Source organism: Rutilus rutilus, assembly GCF_951802725.1.
Source record: "Rutilus rutilus genome assembly, chromosome: 1".
NCBI classification, from domain to species: Eukaryota; Metazoa; Chordata; class Actinopteri; order Cypriniformes; family Leuciscidae; genus Rutilus; species Rutilus rutilus.
In genome coordinates this window covers 22,006,791-22,025,355 of record NC_140209.1, presented here as the reverse complement: position 1 = coordinate 22,025,355, position 18,565 = coordinate 22,006,791, and the positions used below count along the sequence as shown (strand labels likewise).

The 18,565-nt window shown below is 34.9% G+C and overlaps 1 protein-coding gene across 1 annotated transcript in view; it reads right to left on the bottom strand.

The window, feature by feature from the left end:
• Nucleotides 1-4,497: 4,497 nt before the first annotated feature.
• The window catches only part of LOC311291741 (GTPase IMAP family member 8-like), a 92,172-nt gene continuing 78,104 nt past the window's right edge, over nt 4,498-18,565 (bottom strand). Inside the window, exons 3-8 of the mRNA XM_084410960.1 lie at nt 16,011-16,152; nt 15,558-15,599; nt 14,531-15,265; nt 12,672-12,713; nt 11,885-12,559; nt 4,498-7,617 (exon numbers count right to left, since the gene is read on the bottom strand). Of these exons, the coding sequence (XP_084267086.1) occupies nt 5,669-7,617; nt 11,885-12,559; nt 12,672-12,713; nt 14,531-15,265; nt 15,558-15,599; nt 16,011-16,014 (3,447 nt within the window). The 5' untranslated portion in view covers nt 16,015-16,152 and the 3' untranslated portion in view covers nt 4,498-5,668. The remainder of the gene's footprint in view (nt 7,618-11,884; nt 12,560-12,671; nt 12,714-14,530; nt 15,266-15,557; nt 15,600-16,010; nt 16,153-18,565) is intronic.

The following is an 18,565-nucleotide window of genomic DNA, read 5'->3' as shown; positions in this document are numbered from 1 at the left end:
ATGTCATACAAATTAATGGCAAGTTTAAACAACATATTACAAGCTTAATATATATATATATATATATATATATATATATATATATATATATATATATATATATAGGCTATATATATATATATATATATATATATATATATATATATATATATATATATATATATATATAGGCTATATATATATATATATATATATATATAGGCTATATATATATATATATATATATATATATATATATATATTATATATATATATATATATATATATATTTTTTTTTTTTTATGTTATTTGATTGAAATGGCTTGCATTTTGGGGAGGGAAGGACCCAGCTAAGAGGGAACGTTCTCATAAATTTGGCTAAGATTCTGATTCTGATTCTCTCAAAGTTATGAACAAATGTTCTTTCAGTAACCTTAATACAATTTTTGTTCAGTTTTATCAGGCCTATAATAATGTTCTCAAAAGTTTAGCAGAAAAACATTATTTGTAAATTTTGTGGAAGTTTCGAGTTGTAGAAGTTTTTATGTCCTCAATGTTGGGAGTAAACGTTCTTAAAACAACAACTTGGAACATCCTTAAAACATTTAGAATGACAAATAACTTTAAGTGAATAGGGTTGTGTGTGCTGTTATATATAGGGGTGGTATAATGCCCCTTTTTACAAGATGTAAAATAAGTCTCTGATGTCCCCTGAGTGATTTTGTGAGGTTTTAGGTGTCTGTCCCTTTAAATGCAAATGAGCTGCTGCTGCCGGCACAGAGGGCGGAGCTACAACAGCTTGTGTGTTAGCCAACATTATGAAGCTGCAGACTCGGAGCCTGCATCTACAGTCCCGCACCCAGAGTCCCGCATTCTCAGACCCCTCGTTTTTCGAGACAGCGCCTCCTGCTGTTCAGAAGATCGTATAACACCCTTATCCAAATGCCATTGAAAACAATAGGATGCAATATTACAGTCTCGGTTTTAAAGTTATCCAAATAAATATTTGCGTTCCCTGCTTAATGCATGTGCCAAAAAAACGTATTGTGTTCTCTGGCTAACAAATTACCCAGTAGTTTTTGAGCGTGGGTGTAATTGAAAGAAAATTACTGATGGAAGGGATACAATTAGCCTACTATGGAAGCTTGTTTCCGCCACTGAATAATAAATAAATAATAATAATTGCGACTTTTTATCTCACACTTCGGACTTTTTTTTCCTCACAATTGCGATATATCAAGTCAGAGTTTTTGACTTTTTTTTTCCTCAGAATTGCGAGATATGATGTCAGAATTGCGAGAAATAAAGTCGCAATTGCGAGATATGAAGTCGTAATTCTGAGAAATAAAGTCGCAATTGCAGATTGAACTATCTTCTGAAAAATATTATGTGATAGCCTATTATATTGCTACGTTTTTTTTTTTTCAAATTCCAATTTTTCTTTCAGTTCAACCTATAATGGTAATTACCATTATACCATGCTAACATTACAAAACCTGTTTTTTGATATTTTGAATGCGAAGCAAAACTCAAATAAGAATAGACAAAACACCAATATAAACAATTCTATACTTTATTTAACGATCACCTAAACATTATTGCTGTAAACAGGACAAAGCAAAGAAAAAAGGAAATAATTGTGTTAGTGACTTTACTTTTCGTCTTCAATTGCATTAAAAAAAACTCCTCATTTATAAGTCGCTTTGGATAAAAGCGTCTGCTAAATGAATAAATGTAAAATGTTGGCTAATGTAAATGCATAAGGTAAAATAATTTCTGGTAGGCGAATGTTCCTTCTTTTTTAATTCTTTTTGCAATCACTCTGTCAAATTCCTCGACTTCACTAAAATAAAAGATGAATGCCATTGTCAAAAATATTGTGTAATAATAAATAATATTTTTTTGCAAATGCAAATTACAAGCATATCTAGGGTGATAAGTCGGGCCACGGAGGAAATGGCTGCAACAACTTCATATCAGTTAAATTAATATTGATTCATTTTAATACTTACGTTTTATAAGAACTAATTTAAGTAAAAGAGGCGAAAAAACATACATTAATGGCTCAAATTTAGTTACAAACTATCTTTACAAATATTAAATGGACTATTCATATGTTGGTGTATCGATGAGCTATAAAGTAGTTTGATTAAAAAAGAAACCGAATGAGGTATGATTCGCTAAATACAATTGACGATACTCACGTTCTTCACATGTTTATCCGATCTAATTTGATAGGAGGCGCTGTCTCGAAAAACGAGGGGTCTGAGAATGCGGGACTCTGGGTGCGGGACTGTAGATGCAGCAGGCTCCGAGTCTGCAGCTTCATACTACTCGTGTTAGCAGCTCCGATTACCTCACTCAGACACACTGAAAATGTCAGAAACTGCTGCCTTTTATGTTCAAACCGGAGTCGGACAAAGATGGAGAGACTCAAGAAGCATGAGAACATGTAGAATGCAACAGGATGTTTCTGAATGGTTAGTTGATGAATTTATGTGATGTGGAGTTAGCTATCTTCAAGTCTTTGATTAGCATATTCTGTCATGATAATCGTGTGGGAACTGTTGTAAGATATGAGCCAGAGAATATATGCGATCATGAAGATAGAACAGGTATAGTTTAGTTTAATTACGGTTATAAACTATGTTGTCATCTTGCTTTTATGGCATGCTATTGCATTTGTGTTATGTACTGTATTGCAATAAATGTAAAAAGATGAATGTGACAGCTTGAACAGACTCATAAATGTGCTCTACTACAACAACTCTTCCTCTTCGCAACACTGCCACATCCACTTTGTTGCTTGCGTGTTCCCAGGGGAAAGGGTTTATGTAAATTTTAGGGTCAGTGATGCTATAACGAATAAGCTCATTGTAGTCATTACCAGCCATTTGTTGTAGTCCTTTAAAAGTGATTCCTTTGCTTTGAACTTTGAATGTTGTAACTTTGCAGATGTTGTTTATGTTCGAACAGCAACATTACACACTAACTAAAAAAAAAAGAAAAAAAAGAAAAGTGAAATCATAATCAAAAGAACATCCTTGGAAAGTGGGATTGTTTTGTAGCCTGTCCCATAGTTATGTTCCTGACTTTTCATTTAAATTCATGTAAAGAATATGCAAGTGTTTACTAAACACTTTTTAAAAAAAGTTAATGAAATCTCCATATATTGTCATGAATTATTGATGGATGTTCTCATAATTTTATCAGAAAACGTCTTTGAACAAAATTCTTCAAATGCACGTTAAATATTAAGGATGGCTTAAATGGCTTAAGGTTCATTTGACCACACTCAGTGTTAAAAAAAAAAAAAAAAAGTATTGCATCTGCTTCCTCTAAGCAACATCAGTTTACTTAATCTTTATTATTCTTTAACCTATTTTTTTTTTCTTGTTTGTGCTACTAATTTAAATGCAGAGTTATGGGGAAAATGGGTGTATTAAATGTGCAATAAGACTTTATTTTCGGTCTTGTCGACTTTGTGGTGGACGAGCTACTGAGACACATCCAACACACTCAAGGTAAAATGTATTCCCATCAGAAATGAGCTTGAGCAAAATGTCACACCTGTACTTTAACTTTTTAACTTTTGAATCATGTGACACTGTTTCTCTCCGACAGGAGGCGCTGTGACTCCCAGATGACTTATAAATGATTACAAGGATTATTCTTATATAGACATTTTTCATGAGTAAATGATGGCACCACCATTAAAAATTCTAACTTCCTATTGAATGCTGTCCTGTTCCGGTCTCCATATGAACTCATTCTATGAGCGCCCATCTGTTTCAAATGCAGATAACTTCGTGTCATTTACACACTCATTAAACTTTAAAGGTTGAGGCACTGACAAAAGAAGGTCATTGAACACTGTAAATGAATGGCGCTCTGGCGAGCCATGCGCTGATGAAAAGGGTATGTCTACCTCAGATTTAACATTTGGTCTGTACGTTCGGCATCAGGTAATAACATTAATATAATTTATGGTGGAGAAAGCTGCTTATTTGAACAAAAGTAACCGTGAAGAATTTAACATAAACACAGCTTTTGTGTCTTTATCAACTTTTCCATATATAGCTACTACTGGCCCTGATAAACATCACATAATACTTACCGCTTGCTCCATTTCTGTAAATCTGAATGAATGACTCTACCCGTTGCTCTAGTCTTCATCAACAGCCCTGCTGGTGAGATCAACTAACAGCAGATGGAGATTATGAATCAATAATCTATTGATATTCCTGCAGTTCTCGGATGTGAAATGTTGTATTTTCAACTGAATTTAAACCACTGAATTTGTGGAAGCTAAATAAAATGGACTGAAATTTGCCTGTTGAATATTATAGAATGTATTTTTAAACAGAATTAATATTTTGGAAGTGAAATCTGAAAGGTATGGATCATTTTTAATAATGAAAATGTGAATTAAATTATTCACAGCTTAAATATACAACCATTTTGAATTTCAGCCCATAAAAATGCAAGCCCTAAAAATACAATGTATAAAAATGCAAGCACAGTTAATGTTGTCCAATTCAACAAGCTTTTTTTTTCCCAAAAACATTTGGCATTATTTTACTTCCATACCCGGTGTTCCTCATTCCCCAAACAGTCCCCTTAATTAGTTATCAGGACTAGATCCGAAAGCACAACACACATTACACAAAGTTCATTCATTATATTAGAACTTTCGCAAAAGGCGAGCAAAAAATTATCCTGGAAAATACTGTCAGTCTAGAATGAAAAGGTTGTCAAATATTGCTGTATTGCAATATTTTACCTCACATTCTTTGAGCGTTAAAAAGTGCCATGCTGAAATTCCTGCTCAACTTCTGTGAACAATCAACACGCCATCTTTGATAAGTTTGGCTGTCTCAAAATTTTTTACATTGACGAGCACTAACAACAACCATTTGTCTCTGCCGACAAGTTTAATTAACTCATTCTTAATTAATTTACATAGACAGGGCCACATTGTCCAGCTGTCCACCAGGAAAAACTGCTCCAGATCCCCAGTCCACATGATAACAGGTGGTGCAGACTCATTTCTCTCCCACTGGCTCTCAGTAAGAGCGCATTGCATTTTCATTTTTCAGAACAGATTTACATGTGTAACGAATGTAGGCCAGTAAGATCGGTGCATGTAAACCTCACTCCCCTGGCCTCAAGAAATGCGCTAGCGACCAATGGTAATGTCTGCGGTAATGGCTCCCCTCCCATGTCTAAGACCCTGGTTCGAATCCCGCTTGGAGCGGGTCGAGTAATACTGGTTTCAGTTGGTGCCGTGACCCGGATGGGTTTACACGCACAGCTTTTACTGGCCTACGTCAAACTAGCGTTAAAGGTCGGGTCTTTAGCATTCTTGTTAGCGCGCTGCCTCCTACACCGGAGACCCCGGTACAAATCCCACTCGGAGTGGGTCGAGAAGGACCGGTTACACATGCTTTTCTAAAATACTGATATTTATATATGTGTACATGCAATATGAAAATGCCATTATGTAACAGTGTACAGACATCAAGCTGCAAACATCAAGCTGTAGAAAAGAGATTAATTTTATTTTTCAGCTATATAATTTCAGTTAAATACTATCCAATTAATCCAATGATAGGATAAAAGCTTCAGGTAAGCAACTAAAAAAAAACCTTAATATTGTTAGTTGACACTCATCTTTAGGCTTTGAAAATCACAGAATGACACAGCTGGTTTTATTCTTCTGTTTTTCAACTTCTTTTAGTAGCTCTTTTATTTCTTCTCCTTTCTGGACCTGCAGGTGTTGATAGAGTTTTTCCAGTAGTTCATGTTGTTTCTGACGTTCTTCCAGCATCAGTTTGAGCTCCTGAACGTGCTGCTCATTTCTCTCTCTGAAATCATTCAGTTCTTCTGCTTTTTTTCTGGCTTCATCTTCATGTTTCTTCTTTATGACTTTTATTTTCTCTTCATATACCTTTTTCATTTCATTTCTCTCTTTCTCTTCTTTTTCTTTTCTCTCCTTATTCTCTTTTTCTCTTCTCCTTTTCTCTTCATCTTGCTCTTGTTTCAGATCTTCAACCATTTTCTTCCATCTCTTTCTCTCTTCTTCTCGTCTTTCATCATCATCTCGTTTTATTCTCTCCCACTCCTCTTTTCTCTCTCGCTCCAGCCTTTCATAATGTCTTTCCATTTCAGTTTTCTTTTCTTCATATTCTCTCTCTTTGTCTTCTCTTTCTCTTCTCTGTTTCTGTCTCTCGTCCTCTATCTTCTGTCTTTCTTCTTCTCTCTCTCTTTCAAATCTCTTTCTCATTTTCTCCAGTTCTTCTTGTTTTTCTCTCAGTTGTTCGTCATGTTTCTCCTTTCTCTTTCTTTCATTTTCCTCTCGTTCTCTCATCTGTCGTTTCTTTTCATCCTCCCATTCTCTCTGCTGTCGTTTAATTTCCTCTTGAATCTCTTTTCTGTCATTTTCAGCCTCTTTTAATTTTCTTTTCCATCTCTGTCTCTCTTCCTCTTCTTGTTCAATCCTCATTTGCTCCTCAGATTGTCTCTTCTTTATTTCCTCTTTTTGTTTCTTTCGTAACTCTGCTATAATACATTCTTGTTCATTTTTCATCTTTTCTTGATCTTGTCTGTATTTCTCTTCTCTCTTTCTATCTTCTTCTTCTCTTACTTTTTTCTGTTTTTCATACTGTGATCTCTGATATTTAATCTCTCTCTTCATTTTTTCTATTTTTCGATGATATTCAGTTTTTTGCTGCTCTTCCTCTTCTGATCGTTTCTGATTTTCAGTCTCTCGTTTCTTCTGTTCCGTTTTCTCTTTTACTTCAAACTCCTTTCTGAGTTTTTCCTCTTTTTTTCTGAATTGATTCTCCATTTTCATTCTCTCTTCGTCAGCTCTTTGTTTCTCTTCCTTAAGTCTCTTCAACATATTTTCCTTTTCCATCTCATATTTAGCTTTTAATTTTTCATTCTGAGCCTGAATCTCTCTCTCTCTCTCTTTCATTATTTCCTCCATTCTCTTTTTAATGGACATCTCTGCCTCCTCAAACATGCAGTTAGTGAAGTATCGACCATCATTAGTATTTTTCACTTCTTCTATCATGTTTAACAGTTGAATCACTTGAGTTTTGTCTCGTTTTTCTTTGTTGTTGAAAACCAGGAATCTGTTTCCACAATCTCTGATCAGTTTCTTCAGTTCAGCACAGTTATATTTGCACACATAATCTTCGATGGACTCATTCTCAAGTTCGTCTCCTCTAGTGAACAGAACGATGCTGAACTGAGCAGCTTTATGACCAAAGATCTTCTTTATCAGATCCATAGTGTCCATTGCCTCCTTGGTGAATCTCCCCAAACTCAACACAATGACAAACACATGAGGTCCAGGTGACGACAGTGAAATACATTTCACAATTTCTTCCACCACTTGATCAGTTTGCAGAGTCGTGTCAAAGAGTCCTGGAGTATCAACAACAGCTACTGATCGACCATCAACTTCACCAACTCCCTTTTCACAAACAGTCGTCACTGAATCTGGTCTTATTTGGCTGTGGAACTCATTTCTTCCCAGAATAGTGTTTCCTGTTGCACTCTTTCCACTTCCTGTCTTCCCGATCAGCACAATCCTCAGACACTCCTGATCATCTGCTTTACTTTCAGCACCTGAAAAATTATTTTGGTAGAATTAATTTATTACTATCAGGCAGATTTAGGTTTGGTGTCAGGCAATAAAAAAAAAACTGAACACAAGCACAGACTAACAAAAAAAAAAAAAAAAAAAAAAGGTTACACTAACATCAAGAAAACTGGACATTTTAACGTTTCCATCACCAAAACTGGAAAAAATTAAAAAATAAAATTGTTAACTTGGGACTTGTTCTGGCCGTTCAAAAGCCAAAATCCATTAACCTGTTAACTGTCACCCCCCTTTTTTTGAGTAGACGTTAAAATGCACATTTCGAACTTAAATGGTTGTAATTAAAGAATGCTTTGGAGTATAGACGTACAATTGGTCTTGTTTTAAAGAAGACATTTGGCAGATTTTTGTAGAAGTGAAATAAATTAAGAAAGTGAAACAGGAAAACAATTATAGAAGTTTGAGTTTATGGAAATGTACAATGTAAAAAAATTAATTATTCATATTTTATATAAAATATATATTTTTAAAACCTGGGCGACTCTAAAACTGCAAAAAAATCAAAGCCAAAAATCTGAACAAGTTGTGTTTCAAAATTTAGGTTGATATCTCAAAAAATGAGCTTTCAGTGAGATTTTGTTTGGGCGCAGTACCAAACTTTTTCACTAGGTGACAACCAGACTCCATTGCTGCCCATATAAGGGCGCCTCCATTACCATATGTGGTGATCTGAACCATTATTTCCACAATTTTCATACAATTTATGAAGTAGACATTCTATTCATAAGTAATATGGGAAGTTTGGCAGATTTTGATATGAATTCAACCTCTAAGAAACACATAAAAATGTTCATTGCTATTTCAAAATAAAGGTCTGAACACGCCTTAGGAATATGAAAATATTCTTGATGCAAATTGATAAATTACGGCTCCTCTGTAATTTATTTTTAAAATCAGTCACCAAATATGAAAACTAAAGATTGTAAGCTTTCAAATGATATATAGTTTGTCAAGATTAGTTTAGGTTTAGTATAGGATATTACTGTTTTAAATATGTAATGGATTTGGGCCCACCGGTGGGCCCGTGACAGTTAACAGGTGTGATATTCCTGAAACATTCTTTCAATGTATTTTTTTTACTATCAACTCACCATTAAAAATGTTGATTTGTAACATTCCTAGAACATAAAATTATCCAATACGTCACCTTGGTTGCCAGTATTTTACCGTAAAAATAAATACAGTAGCAACCTTACTTGGGACTTAAATTTATGGCAAAAAAAAAAAATAATAATAATCAGCAGGACTTCATTTTGTGGTAAACAAAAAACATTAGCTATGGTTCCCATACTTTACCATAAAAAATAAAGTAACCTTTTAGTTATTATGGGACAATCCTTATAATTCATTAACTGATAAACATTATCATTACATTTTACTAAAGTACTAAAATCTGCTTTAAACCTTTGTGATATACTGATAAACACCAAAATAATGCCAGTAGTAAAAAAAAAACACACACAAAAAAAACACATGATGATTCAAAGTTCACCACAATTGTTTTTGTACAAGCTGAAGCACATGTTAAAGAATGTGTATCATACACACAAATACAAAACACCATCATGGTGACACACACAACTCTAAAATAATGCTAGGTAACATTTATTTTTGATGGTCCACTTTAGACATTTTACTAACTATAAGTAACTTTGCAGCTACAAGTCAACTAACTGTCATTAGAATATACTATAGTAGACTGTAGTAGACTGTTAGGGTTAGGGTTCAGGTAATAAGTTGACATATACTGTAGTTGCAAAGTTATTTATAGTCAATAGAATGTCTGTTGGGGGACCATCAAAATAAAGTGTTGGTAGATAAGCAGACAGTCTTCTAATACTCTACTAATACTCTAATGACAGTTAGCTGACATGTAGTTACAAAAGTACTTATTGTTAGTAGAATGTCTAAAGTGGACCATCAAAATGCCATAAACATTCATTAAACAATGTATGATTTATCATATATTATTTTAATCACAGAGTTAATATAATCAATAATGTGAAATTTATTAAACAGTCCTCAAATAATCAAATATAAGACTATTTATGAGATCAGTGAATCAGGCTACATGATAATTCATTATCATTATCAATTAATATACAGAAAAATCCACAGTGTTAAATTAACACATATGTAGCTAAGTTTCCATCCACTTGTAAATCGAATTATCTGAAGTTCGGTAAAAAAACTCATGCGAATAAAGCTGGTGAAAGTGTGTTTCCATCCAACGGCTTTAAAGCGAATAAAAACCTGTACGTAATCACAGGCTGATTCTCGATGTCTTCGTGTGCCTAAAAGGAATATATTTTTTTTCTTTTATACTTTTTATACTGCTAAACTTCACATTGAACGATAGGAGCACCAAATAGGAGCGCAATAATTCTGACCAATATATACATATTGCTTGGAAAATTAATAGGCTATGCAATATTTTATAACACCAGAAATATCTTCTAATTATAAGAATTTATTAAATCTTTAAAACTATTTAATTAAATCTTGGGAACAAAATAAAAATAAAACCAGAAAAAAAAAAAAATATATATAGTTTTTTTTCACAACGTTAAACATTTCATATACAATTTAACACGTTTGTAGGTCTATATTGTCTCATTTATCATTGTAGCCTTATTTAAGTTGATTTTCTTTACTGTATATTTATTTTTGGACTGATAATGGTTAATAAAGTTAAATAATGAGAGAGTGACAGTCATTGTGTTCTTATTGGTCAGTGTTAGAGGATCTGTGTAACAACTGAGGCTTAGCCTGACAGTTAGCCAGCCCTGGATCAGGCTAGTTTCCCAGCATAAGTTGCCAGAGTAACTGATTTTGAATTATTTTAAGTTTGCTTTATGAAACAGAATCAACCCACAATAAGTCTGACTAACCAAAATAAGCCTGGCTTGTATTCTAATCTTGTTTTATGGAACAACCCTCAGAAGACATTGATTAGCTGGTTCAGGTGTGTTTGATTAGGGCTCAGATAGATAGCAACCATCAAAACAATGTTAAATCAATGTTAATGTGTACATTTTTGACTCAACATCACTTTACATCACATTAAAAACAGAATTTTTAAAAATATTTCATCCAAAAATCAATGGTAATGGCATTGAATCAATGTTACAATGTGATGTTGGTTCAACATCATGTTTGCACTCTCAGAAAATGAAACACAACAACTATAACTGACTTAAAGCCACACAACCCGAAATCTACTGCAAATAAAAGAAGACAATAAATCTCAGCAGAAGGTCTTTTTGACAATAAACAAAGGTTTAGATGTTGATGTTTTATTGAAAATGTTAGGTTGCCATTATTGTGATCAGTGTTTCCTTTAGTTGGACAGTTTGACTCTTGGCTTTTATGAGAGTGTGTGATCTTTGCAACAGTGTGTGCTGAAACACATAATTTATTGCAAAGAAAGCCAGTCAGTTGAAATATTTTTCAGCATCATAATTCGCTAATTTTACCACTGACCAAAAGGTAATTTCTCAGATCACTTCACAGATCAGACATTCTGAATTTTTTTAAAATACATTAATGGAAAGATATTTTTAGATACACATCCAGACAAGAGTCAGCATAATATGAATCTCAACAATCGTGACATGATTCAATGCCGCAATGCATGTTGGGAGCCACCATAGTATAAAAACAGCATGCATTGCAGCATTGCAGCATGTCACCATTGTTGAGATTAGTCTGCTGATTCTTGATGTCTGTGTGTCTAAAAACAATCATTCGTGCTATGTATTTACAAATCACAATTCTGAACATTGATCTGTTGCAAAAAAGCAATATCCAGTTATGTTGAGGTGGTAAATTAGTAAACTATTTTACTTCTAATTATGCTGAAAATTGTTTCACTTGATTGTTTTTGTTTCTGGCTTTCTTTGCAACAAATCATGTTTTGGTAAACACTGCTGCAAAGACCACAAACTCACATCAAAGCCAAGAGTCAAACTGTCCAACTAAAGCAAACACTGATCACAATTATGGTGACCAAACATTTTAAAACTACTACACCTCTGTTAATTCTCAAAAAAATAAATAACTTGATGCAGATGCAGGGGCAAACTGAATTGCATAGCCAAGTCTGATCATCTGAATGAGCCAGCAAGACCCTTTGACAACCCAAGAGGTTGATTATTGGCTATTTCTTTAATGCTCTTTCTCATTATATAAAGAAAATGATCATGCAAATGCACAATACAAAAATCCACTTACCTTCTGACTGAATCTTCTGCTGCAAGTCATTAATCGTACTTTCCATTTCACTCAGTTTTTCTTGCAGTTCACGTCTGACTCTGTTCTCTTGAGCTTTCACATACATCTGAAGTGAATATGGTTCAGTCTTCATGTTCTCTATATAATACAGTAGTTCTGGGATTTGTCTTGAGTTTTCAAGCTCCTTTAACCCCATCACTCTGAACTGACCTCCACAGAGACTGATTAACCTCTGAGAATCTGGGCTGTCATTTATAAAGTCTATCACTGCTGCTCCAAAAACGAGATCTGAGGTGAAGAGCAGAATGAAATACTCATAAGAGTCAAATATTCTTTTAATCTTTTCTATTTCTGCTTTGTCTTCATCAGTCAGTGGACCAACAGGAACAATGAGGAGGAAAACATGAACTCCAGGATCACAGAGAGACACACAGTTAAGAGTTGCACTCTTCAAGTCCTCCTCTGAGAGCCGATTGACAGCTGGAAGCTCCACCAGACTGATCAGACGTCCATGAATCTTCTCTTCTTTCTTCACACACTCTTCACTGCTTGCTATTCGACATGAAGGTTTTATCTTTTTCCCTCTTAAAAGTTTTGACACAGCGACCTTAAGTGATCCATTGCTTCCACACAGCACCAGGTTCAGCTTCTGTTTTCCAGAGAAATTAGCTGACACTAAAGAAAAAAAAAAACATATAAATAGTCACACTTTCACAGACAACTATTTTTTAACTCCAATCAGTTTAAAACAACATTATTTCTTGCTGAGACTTAATTAATTACTTACTATTGGGACGATTCCATTTTGGGCTATGCTTTCTTGTATCATCTTTAAAAGAAAAAAAAAAGTATAAATAAAAAACAATGTACAAATAATATGTTTAATACATACTGCTATTCCTAAATCACAAGTATAAAGTTGGGAAGGCTGGGGTCCTTGTTCCGTTTTCTTCTAATTTAGTTTTCTGTTCCTCTTTCAAAGTGTCCAAAGTGTTAAGAACAGTTCCCTGTTCCTCTCTTAATACCAGAGATGGAAAAAGTACTCACTTCCCGTAGAAGTACTGTAGAAGTACCGATACTTGTGTTAAAAAACACTCTGGTAAAAGTAGAAGTACATGGTTTAATTTCTTTACTCAAGTAAAAGTAACAAAGTACTGGCTTGGAAATTTACAAGTAAAAGTAGCCCTGCGAATGACAACCATTTTTTTTATGCAAAGCTACCAGGACCACACAAATGTTACTAGAGTGCAAGCTGAGAAATGTAAGTGGATATGGAAAAAAGGTTCTTTATATGGCATTGCCTACATTTTAAATGGATGTCTGCCAACAGGCCTAAAACATCACATATATGATTATTGTGACAGAGACTTGGACTCAGGTTAATAAGATTCTGACTGAGTAGCAAGATATGAATTCAATTGTGATTCTGTGAGAATTCACAGATCCAGTTTCTCTTTTTTAATCTTCCCCTTAACATTTAAATTAATCTAAACGTATGTGTGTGTGCTCAAATATGGCTTCTGGAAAGAAAATAAAAGGATAAAATATGAATTATTAAACATGTCTTGCTGCTTGTCTGCCGAATCTCTGGGATCTCCGTTTTCTTCATTTTCAATAATGTCGCCGTCCATACTACTATGTGCTAACGTTACCGCCATCAAGCCGCAATTATTTGCCGAGAATGAATGCCGCCGAATCTGTCGAGTCGTCTTGTAGTGGTGCGTCAAGTTCAACGTATATTCTCATCCAATTAGATTGAGTTCGGTATTGATGACGCGAAAAAAAATAATAATGGTAAGTCCACTGAAATTATTTGAAACTTATTTGAGAAAATTTTGTAAAATGTAAGGAGTAGAAAGTACCGATAATCCTGTTAAAAATGTAAGGAGTAAAAGTGAAAATTAGGCACAAAAATAAATAGTAAAGTAAAAATATCTGAAAAATCTACTTGAGTAGGCTACAGTAACGAAGTATTTGTACTTCGTTACTTCCCATCTCTGCTTTATACTTGTATCTTTGTCCCTTGTCACATGGTTGCTTTGAATTCTATGAGTTTGAGTTTAATATATGTTAAAGATGTCACTTTGGCTTTAAAAATTATTTGTTACTAAAGTTTAAGTTTATGTTAAATGTTCAACAAGTACTGCTCAGACAAATTACACATGTATTCCCTTACAGAACGAAAATATATTTCCATATATTTGGAAACTGAATAAATACAAAAAACATAAATTTAAAAAAGTTGACAGACATCACTGCAATGGGACAATATAGAAACACTTTAAATCCCAAAAGAACATTAAACACTAACAAAAAGTTAGATCTAAAAGATCTGTGAGGATCTCGGCAGAGGAGGGTTAAACAACTCCACAAACAGCATTACCAGCTTCAGTTAATACTAACCAGAAATACTTTTTTTGTCACACGTCTACAGCAGTTCTTATTGAGAATTAACAGAGCTTTAGTAAAATAATAAAGTTTGAAGTCGCATAGGCACAATTTAAACATATAATCAGGTCTAGTATCTCTAAGAGTCAAATCAAATTTTAAAACCTGTTTGACAAGTTGTTTGACTTTCTCAAATGTATTTTGTTGAAACTATAGTTAATGAATCACAATCTTAAAATAGCAAGTCTGAAAACTTACAAAAGGGACTTTCTTCATCACTTCTCCTTTTTTGTCTCTCTCTGGGTTTTCCATAATCATTGTGGTGAGAACTCGTGCTTTTGTCCTCGATTGGCTCTTCATCCACAGACATTCCTTTAAAATCATGAAATATGTCACATGTGAGATAGTCTTCCTGGTTTCCTTTGCGCATCTGATCAACCCATGTAAATATATCTGAGTGCAATTCTGTGTTTGTTTCATCCAGCTGCAGATGTCGACCTCCACAGTCCTTAATCAACTGATTAATAGTGTGCGGTTGCACCATAGTGCTGCCTCCAATCAGTTGTGCAGTATGGCTGATTACAGAACTAATTAATGTGTGTGTTTCTTTATCAGTCGTGAGCACGATGGTACGTTTAATCGCTTCTTCACTGAATTGTTTCAGCACATATTTCACTCTTCTCACATCCTCCTCAGTGAAGTCTTCATGCTGCAGTACGAGTATGAAGGCGTGAGGTCCTGGATCAGACTGATACACACACTCTCTCACCGTCTGTGTGATCTGATGATGTGACATGTCTGGATTCAGCAGATGAAGAGTGTTAATGACAGTGATGTGTCTGTCCTTCACCGTTCCACTGACTGGGATTACATTGTTCTGCTCTAAAGCTGCCAGCTCTTCATTCTCACGCATATCTATTCCCAGGATCAAGTTTCTAACTTTGCAGTTTTCTGATACATTCTTCCCCAGAAGAACAATCCTCAGATTACACACTGGAAAACAAAACAAAATACTGTAAAGAAAAAAGAAACTTGAAAAATCATCACCTGAAAAGTGTAGAAATAGCTACAGTACCATAGTAACTGAAAATGTAAACATTTGTGAGTATTTTGGCTTCAGATTTACATTACTGAATATTAAATGAAAAAAAAAAAAATGTTTGGTTGTGATTCCTATGTAAATTATTCACAACCAGATGTCCTATTACATATAGAAACCTCAAAAAACAACTGACTGTCACTGAATTTACATGGTAACTATATAATCTATAATTTAATGACTTACTGTTAGGAGTGTCAGAATTTAGACTGTCCCGCCTTTGCCCCTCTGAAAATAAAATCATCCATATAGTATCAGATGTAAAGAATATAATGTAATTGAAACTTTCATGACAGATTGAATTAGTGACAGAGCCGATCAATGACAGACCATTGGGATTCGATTAAAACTCACATTTTGAAAAAAAAGTTATCAAGAAAACCATTTAAAAACTAACAAAATGACAAAGAGTGCATGTACATATTTTTTAAGAAGAAAATTAAATACACACCTAAAAATACTATCAGTGACAAAGTGGCAAATCCTCTTCATATTTCATAAAAAAATGTATGAAATGCATCCACTTTGAAAAAAAAAAAAAACTGACATATTCACTGTTTATCTTTATTTACTCCATTGCCACAGTATATACACATTTCAACCTATCTTCTATTTATTGTAATTTAATTTGTTGCCTACCCATTCTGGATGTTATTTCACCTCAAGCGTTGTGCTGAAATCTGATTCCTCAGCAAACTGCTCCTACTTTCATTTACATTCACTTGAGTCTCACACAGCCACACCTTTGACTGTGGGCGGTCCGTGGCTAGACTGCTTTACTCTGAGGAGATTTTCAGGTCAGATAGCCATTATCAGTCTTTTTCTTAATGCTAACAACAGACAGTCAAGAAACTGTTGTAGAAAATAGCCTATTAACATGGATTAGTTTGAAAAAAGCAAAAGACACAAATAAATTACAGATCTTTGCTAGTGAAACAGAAACTGCAGCTTCACCAATGTTGTAACTGGACATATTCACACTTCTCTTTTTACATTTACATTGAATCGGAAGTCCGCTTCATGAGGAGGCATGACCTGGCCGCTGTGTCCTATCTCAATAATTTACTCAAAGTGTCACAAAACTCACAAAAGAGTGCTGGGACAATGACGGACTGTGGATTTCTTTGCATTTACTAAACTACAAATAATTTATGCATGTCTGAAACTTGTCTGAAAATGTAAAAAAAAATTAAAAAACATACATTTTACAAAGAAGTTAACAGACATCATTACAATACCGTTACTGCCTTTTAAATATAGTAACAAGCAGCACATCATCAGTGGTCTTTTGCTGGACTGAAGCACAGGCCCTACTCTTCAGCACAATGGTGACCCACAAAACAGACAATACAGAAACACTTTACATCCCAACAGAACGTTAAACACTAACAGATATCTGACGATCTCAGCAGAGGAGGATTAAACATCTCCACAAACAGCATTACCAGCTTCACTTATTACTAACCAGAAATACTTTAGACACACGTCTACAGCAGTTCTTATTGAGATTTAACAGCGTGAAGACCCAATTAATCTAAGAATTAATCTTGCCTGAAGACCAGGGACGTGCACAGGAATTTTGAGGGGCAGTTGCTCTGACCTGAAAAAAGGGCACCCCTGAAAAAACTCACAGGCTATATGAAGGACTGAGAATAACAGGGTCTTTATTACAATATACACAAAGAAGTAAAACACTGAAATACAGCACGCAATCACCTTAACTAGCCTACTACTAATAATAACACAGATTTTATCAATATAATGCCACTAACGATTCTGATTATTGATCCGATTCTTTAACGATTCTTCTTGATAGCACTGTGTGGAAAAATGTAGTAATACGCTTTTTAAAAAACAAATGGTTTTATTTATTTTAAAGCTTAAGCTTGAGTAAGCAAACTGTACTTTTTATGTTATTTATGTAATAAATAGAACCTATTGTAAAGTGTTACTGATTAGTTATACACCGATTCAGACGTCTACTGAGTTCACTGTTGGAAAGATCAGTTGTTTTAACTATTCATTAAAATAAATCGGTTCAATGGAGTCATTAGTTCGCGTATTGGACGTGTCATGCGCGTTGTGTGATTATCCCAGCAGTTAGGACATGGACATCCAAGATTTCTGTCAACACAGAAAACATTTCATCACTGGATAGTTTTTTTTTTTTTTTTTTTTTTTTTTATTAAAGTGTTGTTTTATGCCAGCTGAATGTCCGGAACGCTTTTCAGAGAAGATAAGGCAAGTTATTTAGCACAATTCACACCCAGCGGTATTTCAGGAAAAAAATGCCCCACATGAAACTTTTGGTCTTCCGACCTTTTACCACCGTGTCGATTTATTTTGATTAATATGTGCGAGGGAGAGAGAGCAAGACAGCGCTTAGTTTGGAGACGGTACGTGTCTTGTTTACACTTTCGCCTGTCTCCGAAGAGAGAGAGTGCGCGCGCGCGAACGGGTGTCTCTCTCTCTCTCTCTCTCTCTCTCTCTCTCTCTCTCTCTCTCTCTCTCTCTCTCTGCTTGTTCCTGTCACACGCGCAGCAGTTCATCTACATTACTCACCGATCAAATAAGACTTTGGCGGGACAAAAAATCAATTTGGCGGGCGCTAAAACAAGTTCAATGCAGGAAAATTCATGCGTGAATTTAACTGAGTAGTAGCCTACATGCATGACCATGCACTTGCACAAATGCGACCACATCAAATTTTAACTCGCACATTCTCAAAAAATGGTCGCAGTCTGGAACCCTGATGATGATCGTTCGTTTGTTATACATCACAAACTCACCTTTTCCGACAACGTTGAGTCGTCTGACAACCGCGACAATCTCCTTCTAGGTCCGCTCATGCAGGCTCAGCTCATGTGCCGGTCGCGTGCAGCGCTGCAGCCACGTAAACAGAGTTTGCCCTTCCCCTACTGACTTTCACTTTCGGTGCCCGAATGGAAGTGAATGAGGCTTTGCGGTTTTTAAAAAAAAAAAAAAAAATTATCTAGGCCTACGTGAAATTCTGCCTCCATTGTACTTTTTATTTATTTATTTTTTCCCCCTCGGAAGGGCAAAGTGAGTCGAGAAGGGCATATGGGCAGTTGCCCGGGCAACCTGAGCAACCCCCCTGTGCACGTCCCTGCTCCTGGAGTACCCCCAACACTGCACGTTTTCTTTGTCTCCCTAATCAAACACACCTGATTCAA